Source organism: Mus caroli, chromosome 7 (assembly GCF_900094665.2).
Source record: "Mus caroli chromosome 7, CAROLI_EIJ_v1.1, whole genome shotgun sequence".
NCBI lineage: Eukaryota > Metazoa > Chordata > Mammalia > Rodentia > Muridae > Mus > Mus caroli.
Window position 1 is genome coordinate 108,156,236 of NC_034576.1, and position 13,026 is coordinate 108,169,261.

Sequence of the window (13,026 nt, forward strand, 5' to 3'; positions counted from 1 at the left end):
CCCACATGGCAGCTCACAACTATCTGTAACTCCAGCTCCAGGGCATTCAACACCCTCACACAGATGTCTATGGAGTAAAAACACCAATCCACATAAATAAATAAATAAATAAATAAATAAATAGCTTCAGTGCTTTACATAGGGAAAATATTGGCTTGCTGTGGGCTCTAGTTGGCTGGCCTCATGTACAGTCTCACCTTCTCCTCTCACTACTTGGACCCCCTTAAACAAGTCAGGTTCTCTCACTCCTCTGTATGTGTCAGCTAGCCTGGGACCTTTCACCTGTCTGATCATTCCATGAAGTCTCCTTTATTCTTTAGATCTCAATTCAAAAGCCCCTGTGCTTTGGGAAAACTTCCATGTTGTCTATTATCCTACTGTGGAAGTTTTCTTAACGCAACAAGCTATTTCTTTGCAAGGTAAGGCTTATTCCAACTTGGGCTTATTCATTACTACATTCTGTATCCCTAATATAGTGATTGACATATATGGCGGGGTGTTTAATAAATGTACATAGCATAAATCAAATGTTAAGACTTTGTAGCAGTTATGAACTCCCAGTGGTCATTTTTATCTTTCCTTCATTGTTTCTAACAACAAAAACTCTAGGAAACCACCTGGAGAGTTGCTCTTGTGCTTCGGGAACTAGCTGGGAGAGGAAAAGTTTGGAAGCAATAATCCACTGGTCTTGGCCAAGAGAGTGCACATATGTGAGAGTGGGTGGTGGAGCCAGACAGCAGAAGCAGGCAAATATCCAGAATCTGGCCAGAAGGCAAGAGATCAGCCAGACCCAGGCACTAGCCTAGAAGTCTGGGCCAGCAGGCAGCCCCAGAGAAGATGCTCTGGTCTCTGCTGAGACCTTCTGACCCTCAGTCTTCTCTATCGCAGCTATATTTCATGGGGTAGCAAAAGCCATCTTTCCAAAAGACAGGCTGGCTTTCCTATGATTTTTAAGAAAAGTCAGAGCCTGCTATCTAGCCTGTTAACTAGTTTGTCTTCTCTCCCAGAAACTCTTTTTCATCTATATAACTGAGACCAACCCAAACACTGTAGTCTCAACATCGTGGTGTTTATCCAACAGCTTTCTTTCTGTAGGCAAGGTGTCTCTGTCCACATCAAGCATCATTAATTCTTCTGGGCTTCCAAAGCACTTCATGAAGTGTCACCCTCTACTGTGCTAGTTATTGTTGTATTTCCCTATTTACACTGAGTCCTGCATGAGAATGGGAATCTCTTTCCCCTGTTCTCTGCTCTGAGCACATTGCTGGGCTTACAGTGCTGAGCAATGATTTGTCACCCACACATCGATCCCTTCACCCTTAAAGCCAGTTAGCTACTTTAAAACCAAAAGCAAACAAACAATCTAATCATGTCCTTCCTGACTCAAAGTTCAAAGACCTCTTTTATTTTCCGAGGAAAGCCCTAACACATGGTGGCCAAAGATTTCTGCAATATGGCTTCAGACTGTATCCTTAGGTTCATGTTCTCCCCATCTCTTTCCTCGTCTGCTGTGAGGTCCTCCCTCTCTGCACACTAGAATCTTACTAGATTGTTCTTATCTCTGTCCTTGAATCCGTGTGTCCCATCAAGGCTCCCGTCCAAAGGAAGGGATAGAGGTTTCTTCCAGCAGAGCATAACACTGGACTAAGCATAGAGCACTCTGTAAATGCTGGGCTATCCTTTGTGAAACAGGAGCCATGTGGGTGTACAAAAACGCCATCTCTGCAGTTTAGAGGCTTTGCAGAGTGTTTCTTTTGTTTCCTGATACCACATGACACTCTTCTTCCATATCCTATCTTAGTTTCTTCAACTGCCAAGTTTACTGGTCTCAACTCTTGCACCCTACCTCATCTTCCATCTTCTCATTACACTACTTATACAGACGTTGGAGCTCACAGAACAGGGCCAACCCCTTTGGCTTAAGTCACTGCCAACACTTGCAAAGCTAGGCTGCTGCTGTAGGGTCCTCTGTGACCCTCACACCCACTGCTGCTCACAGTGCTGTGGACAGGGGCTACCCACCTGCAGGAAACAGGTTCCAGGCTGGGTACCTTCAGGCAGCGAGGCATTGTAGAAAGTCCTCTGGAACTGGGGCTCATTGTCATTCACATCTTGTAAGGCCACACTAACTGTGGCTGAGGAGACTAAAGGAGGCAGGCCCCCATCTGTGGCCACCACAATAAGCTGTGGCTGAGGCTCTAGTTCATAGTCCAGTGTGGCAGCTGTGGTGATGATGCCTGAAGTGGGATCAATGGAGAACCAGTGAGTGTGAGTGCCAGGAGCCAGACTGTAGGTGACCTGACCATTGGTGCCTTGGTCAGGATCCCGGGCAGTCACCCGTACCACGAAGCTGCCAGGCAATGCAACTTCAGGCAGAGGCTCAGGTCGGTAGAGCTGGTGGTCAAAAGCAGGTGCATTGTCATTGACATCAGTGACATGTAGCACAAAAGCAGCTTCGGCCCGAAGTGGGGGTGAGCCTGAGTCCGTGGCTGTGACTCGCAAGTTATAGACATCTCTCTCCTCCCGATCCAGCCTTCGAGCCACACACACCAGATAGATGACACTGTCTTGGGTGCTCAGAGCAAAGTGGCCCTCTCCACCTTCCAGGGACACATTGACGTGGGCGAAGTCACCATCATCTGGATCTGACACAGAGATTCGAGCAACAAGCTGTCCAGGTGGGGCAGCCTCAGACACTCGGGGGGAGCCATCAGCACTCAGGAAGATGACAGTCATGGACGGCTGATTGTCATTTGCATCTCGCACATGCACTGTCACAAAGGCTGAACCAAGCTCTGGGTGAGCCCCACCATCCCGTGCCTGTACCACCAGTTCATGAACTCGCCTTTGTTCAAAGTCCAGTGGGCGCTCCAGCCTCAGAAACCCTGTGTGTGCATCAATGGAGAAGGGTCCATCACCTTCACTCTGTCTCCTGTTGATCTCATAAGTCACAGCTCCGTTGGCACCAGCATCAGCATCAGAAGCAAACACCTGCAAAACAGGACTTCCAGGGGCCAGACTCTCAGATACCACAGCATGGTATCGGCTTTGATTGAAAGCTGGGGCATGGTCATTGATATCCAGAAGTGTCACATCTAGCAGGGCCTGTGCTCTCCGCGGAGGTGAGCCACCATCGTAGGCTTCCAGCTGCAACATGTAGTGTGAGCGGTTCTCCCGGTCCAGTTCCCCGGCAATCACCAGCTCAGGTACTGGAGCTCCACCAGGACCAGGACGTGTCTCCAGCCGAAAGGTCTCTCCAGCCCCATCACCAGATAGCGCATACCCTTGGGTTCCTAGGCGGCCGGCGTCTGCATCACGAGCAGGCTCCAGTGGGTAGCGTGTACCAAGAGCTGTATGCTCAGGTATCTGCAGGGTTGCCCGAGCCTGAGGGAAAGCTGGTGCGTGGTCATTGATATCAGCTACTCTCACTGTAACTTCCACGGTGGCCCCGTCAGGAGTGACTGCAGTGAAGCGGTAACGGTCTCTCCTCTCACGGTCTAGGACCCGAGCTGTACGGACCACTCCACTGTGCTCATCAATAGCGAGGTCTGTGCCTACGCCACTGCCTTCCTGGGCAGAGATGAAGTACATGGGAGGAGGCGCTGTGCCTGGTGGAAGCCCTGCACTGATGTCTCCAATCAGCGTGCCTGCTGGTTGTTCCTCGTCGATCTGTAGGTCCAGGCTCCCAGCCTGACCCCAGCTTCCTGGCACTGTAGCCCCCAACAGCACCAGCAATGGTAACAGAGTCCTGAGGCTCTTCATGCCAGGACAGGAAAGTGCGACACTCAGCTCCTTCTGCATGGCAGGGCCAGTCAAGCTGAAGCTCCAGCTCCACACCAGACTCCTAGTCCAGCTTGATTTCAGGGTTTGGATCGGATCCAACTTGGGCTTTAGCTGCAGTTCAGACTCCCTGACCTGAGTGAAAAGCAGAAGGAAAAGGTCATTATCAGGGGAGGATTAAGAGGCCAGAGAGACTGGGAATCTGACCACTCCAAAGCTCAGATGTGCACAGGGCCAGCAGGGGCTAGAGCGGCAGCTCATCCATTTCTATCCTGCCCTGGGAATCCTGGGATTCCCCGGAGTCTCCTCCAGGCTGCCCCCTGGCAAAGGCTGAACTTTGTCTCTACGCAGATTATTCCATCTCCTACTTTACGGGACTAAATGCCTACAAACTTTCCTCTTCTATTTCTAAACTTAAAACGGCTGACCTTTGCTTACATTTTTTTTTTTTTTGCACCAAGGACTAATACTCCCTTTCTAGCCTATAGTAACGCATGTAGTAACCATGCTTGAAATGTCAATCCTTATAGCTGCTACCAGTGTTTAAATATTTAGCGTTCCATAGCCCCACTTTACTCTCTCATCTACAAGAGCTAAGTGCCAACTACAAACAATGAGTAAAGGGAGCAGCTCCTGGTTTCATGGAGCTTATAACTAGGAGTTGAACAGCCTTGAAGATGTCTATGAAGAAAATTTGGAAGCAGGAGAGGATGGAAGGGACTTCACAGAGTCATGGAGAGTTGTTCTGAGGAAGTAACATGCAAGCCCAAGAGCAAAACAATTAGTAGATATTAGCTACATAATGGTGGGCAGAGATGAGGGATATGGAAAGAATTCTGGAAGAGTGAACAGAATTTAGGAGAGCTGAGAGTCCACACTAGAAGAAGGGCTGAGAATGTCTGGGGGTAGCTGGAAAGCATTGCCCGCTGGTGAGGTGTTATGTTGGTGCAGAGTGTATACAGAGAGCAGGGGCTCACACACAACATAATGAAGACAGAACAGGAAGTAGTAGAGGTATGGCAGTGTTTCCATGCTAATTTGGATGAGGGCCAGCAAGCAGTAAAAATGGGGAGTGCCAGCACTTGGGAGGCAGAGGCAGGCAGATTTCTGAGTTCGAGGCCAGCCTGGTCTACAAAGTGAGTTCCAGGACAGCCAGGGCTATACAGAAAAACCCTGTCTTGAAAAACCAAAAAAACAAAACAAAAACAAAAACAAAAAAACCAACCAACCAAACAAACAAACAAAAAACCCAAACAACAACAACAACAACCACAACAACAAAAAACCGGGGAGTGATGGGTAAGTGTGTGAGAGGGGCCTGGGGGTAGACTCATCAGAGTCTGATGACTGCTTAAAGGCAGGATGAGAGGACAGAGGTATCAAGGATGATGGGCAAATTCCTTGCGGAAAACCAACTGGACAAAGTGTCCTTAGGTGTCAGACACTGAAAAATAAAACCAGTGAGGGGAGGTGCCTCTGGGAACCCTCTAAGAAACGAGGTTCTCAAATGTGGCTAAAGTTCCAAGAGAAGGAAGCCTATGGGTGACAAGCAAGAGCAGAATCAGTGACAAGGTGGAGCACAGGCTGATGGGAGGCAGCTGCAGGAGGGAGAGGGGACTGTTCCAAGTTACGCCTCCCTGTAAGGCTGCTTCACTTGCCCTCTGTGTCACCTCCCTCTCTCCCTCCATAGAGAGGCCCCCTTCTCTGTGACAACTCTCCCACTGAGCCAGTCATCGCTTCCTCTTACTGGATCATTCCGCACCGCTGATCACTAACTAATCCTGAAGCCCAGTACTCTGGGCCTTACCACCATTTCTGTCCACACTTTCCCTGTCCACCTCCCAGCTGTGCCCAGGCTACTTCACAGGCTCTTCTCCTCTGTCCAGTCCTTTCAGGACTTTGTCCTAGGTCATCTTTTGCTATCCTCAAAGTCTGCCTGGCAGCTTTCCCACTCCTATGCTTTCGTCTAATCTATTTGTCGGTGATCTCTCAGTCCCCAGCTCTGGGGGCACTAGCCATAACCTCAGTCTGATTTTTCACCTCTGTGTTCTTTCCTGTGAATAGCAACACCATCCACCACACCTCAGAACCAGAAATCTAGACGCTCTCTTTGGGTTGTTTGTTTGTTTGTTTGTTTGTTTTTGCTGTTCTCCAGTCTTAATTTCTATTTTGTTATTAAAGCCTGGCCACTTCCCCCAGGCACGCCTCAGTTCTAGCCTGTTTACATGGTTGCCATCTTAAGCTGAAGCACTGTCAGCTCGCCTTTCTATTTCTGCAACAGCTCCTTTCTGATCTCCCTGCTTCTGACCTGGACCCTTTTTTTTGCTCCACTGTCACTTTGCCAGACAGATCCTTACCTAACCAGTCTGTAGAGGGTTCTCACTGATTCCCAATTCCTGACAACAGGAAACTGCTGCCCCCCTACCTCAAAAGGCATGCAGACTCAATATGCACAGATACACATATGCACAGACACACATATGCACAGACACACACAGGCACAGACACACACATATGCACAGACATACATAGGCACACATACACATGCACAGACACACATAGGCACAGGCACACATATGCACAGACACACATATGCACAGACACACATATGCACAGACACACATATGCACAGACTTGTGGCTGAAGTTTCAGGGGTGTCTTGTTCTAGGCAGAATATCTCTGACCCAATCATAAAGTCCGCTTTCCATTAATGTCTTCTCACCCTGAGTTCTGCCAATCTCTCCATGTTCCCTGCTTACAGTTTCTCCCACATCATATTGCATTCCCAAACTTTATGTTAATGTGCTTCTCCATTCTTTCTTGCTTTATAAGTGGTGTTCTCCCAGACTAAGACATCTCCCAAAAATCTTGTCCATGGGGTTGTTATTAAAAAGTCAAGATCCAGTTTAAACTTCGTGTGGATTTTATCTCTGGCATACCCCACCCCTGCCCCCATGTAACAGTGCACTCTGGTGGGCTTCAATTAGAGCCAATAAGCTGTTCAACAGTCCTGGTGTGTTCTTGTGTCTACTCCTGCACTGGACTGGAGGCTCCTGAAGGCCAGACAGGTCTTGTCCCTGGCTTTTCAAGATTTAGTAGAGATATATCGTAAGCAGGCAATCGGTGCTGAAGGAGTGGTCAGGGTCTCATGCTCCACATCACCCCCCCCGACACACACACACACACACTCAGAGAAATGCCTGTGGCTGTGTGAACTCAGATGGCATACATGAACACATGAACCCATGACCCTGGGGTTCTACCTGTCCTATGGCTAAAGAAGTGTGTCCTCTAGTCTCCATGGATTTTGCTTCTCTCAGACTTCCTAGTCCCTGAAAATAGGTGTGTTTGTGACCTTAACTTACATTTGCAAGTCCCATCTCTCCCATCTTCACAAGGCAATACAAAGCAAGGGTTGGGTAAGGAGGCTGGAGAGATAGGTCAATGTGTAAAAGTGCTTGCAGGACAAGCACTGCACAAGCATGAGGAACTGAGTTCAGATTTCAGAACCCACATTTTAAAGAAACCTTGAGAATCTACACATGTGCCTCTAAGTCCTGCATTGTGCGGAACAGAGACAAGAAGAGCAATAGGACTAGCACAGACCTAGATCCAGGTTCAGTGAGAGACCCTGTCTCAAAAGAACAAGAAGAAGAGTGATGGAGCATGCAAACATACATGTGCCTGCACACACACATGTGCATATACCACACATTCAAACACACATTATTTTTAAAGAGCAAGACTTTGAATCCAGTCTCATTATTAATCTGTGAAGTGGGTGGATCTAAGCACAGAGACTGGTAAAGGGTTAAGGGCTGGCTTTCTTCATTTCACCAGTCACTGGACAGAAAGCAGTAAGTAGATCTTGGCGAGAGAAGATCATGCACAATGAGTTCCATGTTCTTATCACACTTGGCATTGCAATGATCTGTCTTTCTATGCAACTTGTACAAGGGACTGAAGATTGTCTTACTCACACTTATGTGGAATATGGTCATAATATATGATCAACAGATTTTTTTTTTTCTAGACAGGGTTTCTCTGTATAGACCTGGCTGTCCTGGAACTCTGTAGACCAGGCTGGCCTCGAACTCAGAAATCCACCTGCCTCTGCCTCCCAAGTGCTGGGATTAAAGGCATGCGCCACCACTGCCCAGCAATCAACAGATTTTCTGAATGATAGGATGAGTCAGGAGTAGGAGATAAAAGTTTACATAAAGTAGCCTTGGAGGGGAAGGACACAGGCCCAAGTGGATCCCTATGTAAAAATAGCCCCTTCTTCCAAATTAGAGACTTCTTCAACCTCTTCTTACCTAATATAGACCTCTAGCCACTGCAGACTCCCCCAGGGCACTCACCTCTGAATACACAAAAGCTCACACATAGCCCAGTCCTCCCCCCCCCACTCCCACACACCTTAGCACACTTGGAACACTGATAGACAGGCTCATGCAGAGCTTTTCACAGCCAGGATGCTCACATGCTAGAGACACATTCAACATGCACTTTCACACAAAGATTTACTCTAACACAAAACCAGGTTACATATAGATACCTCTCATCACATGCGTTGAGAAACTCATTTTCATACAAATTGGTATATTAATTTAGACATATATAACTCATATGCACAAAGAAAGCCACTTTCCCATGGATCTTACACACAGAGACACATACACATTCTCAATAAACACACAAGCACACCCATACACTTATCCTTCCCTGCCCGGGCAAACACACTGTCTACTTCATGCAGACTGACACAGCAGGCACGCGCACACACACTTGCAGACCCACCCACACGCAGGCATACTCTCACACATGCTGCCGGGGCACTCGTGGTCAGCTCTGCGGCTGCAGCTGTGACCTCCAGGTCCCTAGGGCCTCTGTCTGGACTATGCCTCATCACTTCCTGCTCCACAGCTTCCAGTTCCAAACTCGAACTCCAGACTCTCTCCGGAGACCGTCTCATCCTCTCTCCAGCCTCTTCTGGAGCTCCGTGCCTCCCATCTGTCCAGTGTTTCTCACTGCCTCTTCCCTAGCACATGCTCCTCCTCCCTATTCTCCTTTCTTTCCTTTCCAGGTCTGTCCTATCCATTTCACCTCTGTCACCAGTCTGTCCTGCCTCCTGTCAAGCTCTGTCACATCTCTTCTTCCACCCAGTGCTGCCTCACCACATGCCCTCACTTTGTCCTCAGTCCTGTTACTTGGTCCTGACTCCATCCCGCTCTCCCCCTCTATCCCCACATCTGGGCCTCTGGAACCACAGCTGGTTCTCATTAAGAGGGGGAGGGGCAAGACTGTTCATTGGGGCCTGAAATGTGATGTCAATTCCCCCCTCCCTAACAGAGCCCCCCCTTCTGTCCCCAGCTTGTGTGTCTACAGGGTCTGGGAGCAAGCAGAAACATGGGAGAGGAAAGAAAGGTGGGCTGTGGGGAGGACCAGAGGGACCACAAGGGAAGGAAGAATCTCTCCAGGAGGAAGTATAGGAGTGGCCCAGAGGTACAGAAGGGGAAGCATGCTAGGGGAGCTGGCACTGCCTAGGCCTCCTCCCTCAACTTCCTGTCCCAGGGCCAGCGGTGGGCAGGGCCAGAAAGACAACAGTGGTGAGGAGGGGGGCTATAAACGGCAGCTGAGCTAGAAGTGGAAGAACAAGAGAGCAGCTTCAGTAAGCAGAGGAAGATGTGGATTCAGGCTAGGCATAAAGAAAGGAGGAGAGGTGAGAGTTCTGGTGGGAGGATGGAGGAAGCAAGCCCATCAGAGAGCAAGCAAGTACTGCAGCAGAAGAAGGAGTGGAGCAGGAACAGTCAGACCATGGGGGCTGCTGGGGAGGGAGCAGAACCCACAACTAGAGAAGGGGGACTAGAAGAGAGGTGGTGGGAGAAGATGGCTGTAACCTCCACCCCACCCCCAACCCAGGCAGTGGCCAGGGCACTGCCAAGGCCTGGCTCTGTCCTACCAAAGATGCGTTTCCAAGAGGCACTCCAGGGAGAGGCTGAGGAAAGGAGAGAAAAGCAGAAGAGGGTCTGTTTCTGAGCTTTCACTGTGTGCTGGGCCCTGTGCCAGGCAGTTCACAGACAGTATCTCATTTAATCATCATAACAACCCAGCGAGGAAGGAATCCCGGCTTCCAGTTTCCAGTGAGGAAATGGAGGCTCAGAGCAAAACAGTCTTCCTGAGTTAATGTCCCCCTAATCTGATCTCAGGACTATGCACACTCTGTTTGGCCTGCAACTTAGAGAGAAGAGGAAAAACACGGGGAGAAATGGCAGGGAAGCTGAGTGAAGCATTCTGGCAGGATGGCGAGGGCAGCAAATCTGGAGGAAGGAAACCAGGTATGAGCAGTCGGTCATAATGCAGGTTAGTGAGGGGAGAGCTGAAAGAAGAGAGAAATGGAAGATGGGAGGAGATGAAGTGGACACGACCAGGCTAAGGACTCTGTAGGATGGAGAAGCTCAACACTTTCCTGGGGCTCTGACTTGAGTCAGGTGGTGCTATTAGGGTACTGGAGAAGAAAAGCCACTTGGGAAGTACTTGTTGACATCCCCACACGGGGATGTCCCACAAAAAATTGGATCGGCAGGCCGGGCTTCAGGAGAGATATGGATGTGGACAACTGTGGAGTGACTGGGATCTGTGGGTGTGGAGATGCCAATTTGATAGGGGGTAGAGAGTGAGAAGAATCCAGGCCTAAACTCTACCAACAGTCACAAAAAAAGGGAAGCTGAGGCCGGGCGGGGTAGTGCACACCTTTAATCCCAGCACTCGGGAGGCAGAGGCTGGCAGATTTCTGAGTTTGAGGCCAGCCTGGTCTACAAAGTGAGTTCCAGGACAGCCAGGGCTATACAGAGAAACCCTGTCTCAAAAACAAAAACAANNAAAAAAAAAAACCAACCAAACAAACAAACAAAAAAAACCAGAAAGGGAAGCCGAGAGCTTTCCTCTTCCTGGAGGCAGCATTTAAAAGTGAAGGAGGAACCTTCAAAAGGAGGCAAAGATCAACCATGCCTAATGCTGTCAAGAGAGGCAGAGATGGGTTGCAAGTAGCTGCTGAGTGTAGCAGTTAAGGCATTGGAAAGAGCAGCATCAGGAGAGTGGTCCTGCAGTGGGAAACCAGCGAGAATGTGCCAACTCACATCAAGGCACAAACCAGATTAGGCTCAGCATAGATATTAATGTGTGTTTACTGCATTCCTACAACAGGGAGACTATGTCCCAGGCAGCAGGACAGGGGAGTGGCATAGATTCTAGCAATACAACCTTTTTTTTTTTTTTTTTTTCCAGACAGGGTCTTCTATGGCTCAGGATGACCCTGAACTCCTAATTATCCTATCTCAGTCTCCTGAGTGCTGAGATGATAAACTCGAGTCTTCCTGCCTGAATAACCTCTAAAGCCTTCATTTCCTCATCTGTAAAATGTGAATCAATGCACCTGCCTGACTGGTGTGAGAGTTAAATGAATTAGTGCAGACTCCTTAGCATGAATGCTTGGCTACTGCTCGCTGGTACTGCTACGTGATGCACATATCAAACTCTGGGATAAGTGTTATTCCACAGACAAGGAATCTGAGGCTGAGAGACAGGAACACAAAGACATGTAGAAATCAGTTTTGATGGACAGCAAAGCTTTTTGCTAACCTAATTGCCTCTCCGGTGCAAGGCTCGGAAAGCCAAGATAACAGTTCCTGAATGGCACGGAGTAAGGAACAACTGCCAAAGTTTAGCAGAATCAATCTGGCACTGTGCTTGGGGTGGGCTAACAGAGGAAGAGCTCTCAGTATAAGTTAACTGACACTCTGGGTTAGAGGCACATGGGCCCCCCAGGGTATGAGGGTTGAGGGAACCTGGCAGCCTGAAGGCTTGTAGGAATGAAAAAAAATGGGGACGGAAGGAGAGGATACAGGGCATGCGTGTGATGTGATTCATGAATAGATGCAGTCAGCAAATATTTAAGGCCTACCATGTGCCAAACTCACCAAATCCCAGAGATAGAGCAATGGCTCAGACAGATCAGTCTCTGTGCCTGGGGTGTTTACCTGTGAACTGATCCCCTAAAGCTGGACTCCAGTGATCACTGCCCAGGTGCTAGAGGAGACTAATGAAGTTGGGGGTGGCAAAAAAGGTGGAGACAGAAACTCAGAGGGTATCGTAAGGCAGAGAAGCTCAGCAAGAGAACTCAGATGGTAGGTGGAAACTTCCAAGACCCAGCATAGAAGAAGTGAAATACAGTGAGCTAAGTTAGTAGTTGAAAACTTGTCAATTTTCTTTCTGAATCTTCCAAATAACTTTTTGAAGTGGATGCCAGTACTCTTGTCTTCACCTGAGGAAATGAAGCTCCAAAAAGCATAGTCACCCATTAGAAGGCCTGAGGTACAGCTATGCTTCCGTTCCCTTCTCTTCCCTTGTTCCTTCTCTTCTTCCTTCCTGATCAGTTACATGGAAGCCAGGTTCTAGCTTCTGATAGATAACAAGCTCCTTCTGCGCGCGCGCGCACACACACACACACACACACACACACACACACACACACACACACAGAGAGAGAGAGACAGAGAGAGACAGAGAGAGAGACAGAGAGAGAGACAGACAGACAGACATAAACAAGTGTGTTCGATGTGCTAACTGAGCAGGAAGGGGCATCCTCACTCAGGCCTGGGGGCTCCAAGACCTTGAGAAAAGTCTTTCTCCAAGGAACACAGGGAACTGTATGCCGCCCCCCTCCCCAAATGGCAGAGGTTGAAAATGTTCTCCTAGCATCCAGAACTTCTGGGAGAGGCTTTTGCTGGTAGGCACCAGCATCAGAGAGAAGAGAATCCAGGCTGCCTTTTGTTGCCAGTGACAGGCAAGGTTTGGACCAGGAGGAGAGTAGAGGAATCAGGGAATCTAGGATAGGAAGGAGAAGAAACTGAAATGCCAGGAGCTGAGCTCAGGGTGGGCACTGGAGGAGGGAACAGTCAAAGGCATCCTAGGGAAGGGGTCTGGTAGAGTGGAGGAGATGATGAAGGCCTGTGTAGTGCCTTGTGGTCTGAGGTGTGATGATTAATCTTCACGCCAACTTGACTGGATTTGGAATCACTTAGAAAGCAAACCTCTGGGTCTACCTTCAAAAGTGTTTTCAAAGAGGTGTAACTGAGGAGGGTGTCATCATTCCATAGGTTGGGTACCAGACTGAATAAAAAGAAGAAAGTGAGAGAAGCACCAGCATCTCCTCTTCTTCTTCCCTCCCTCCCTCCCTCCCTCCCT

The 13,026-nt window shown here is 48.9% G+C and overlaps 1 protein-coding gene across 1 annotated transcript in view; it reads right to left on the reverse strand.

Annotated features, from left to right (window-relative positions):
* Dchs1 (dachsous cadherin-related 1) overlaps positions 1–13,026 on the reverse strand; it is a 34,570-nt gene that overhangs the window by 16,169 nt on the left and 5,375 nt on the right. The window contains exon 2 of the mRNA XM_021168723.2: positions 2,023–3,915. Within this exon, the coding sequence (XP_021024382.1) occupies positions 2,023–3,801 (1,779 nt within the window). The 5' untranslated portion in view covers positions 3,802–3,915. The remainder of the gene's footprint in view (positions 1–2,022; positions 3,916–13,026) is intronic.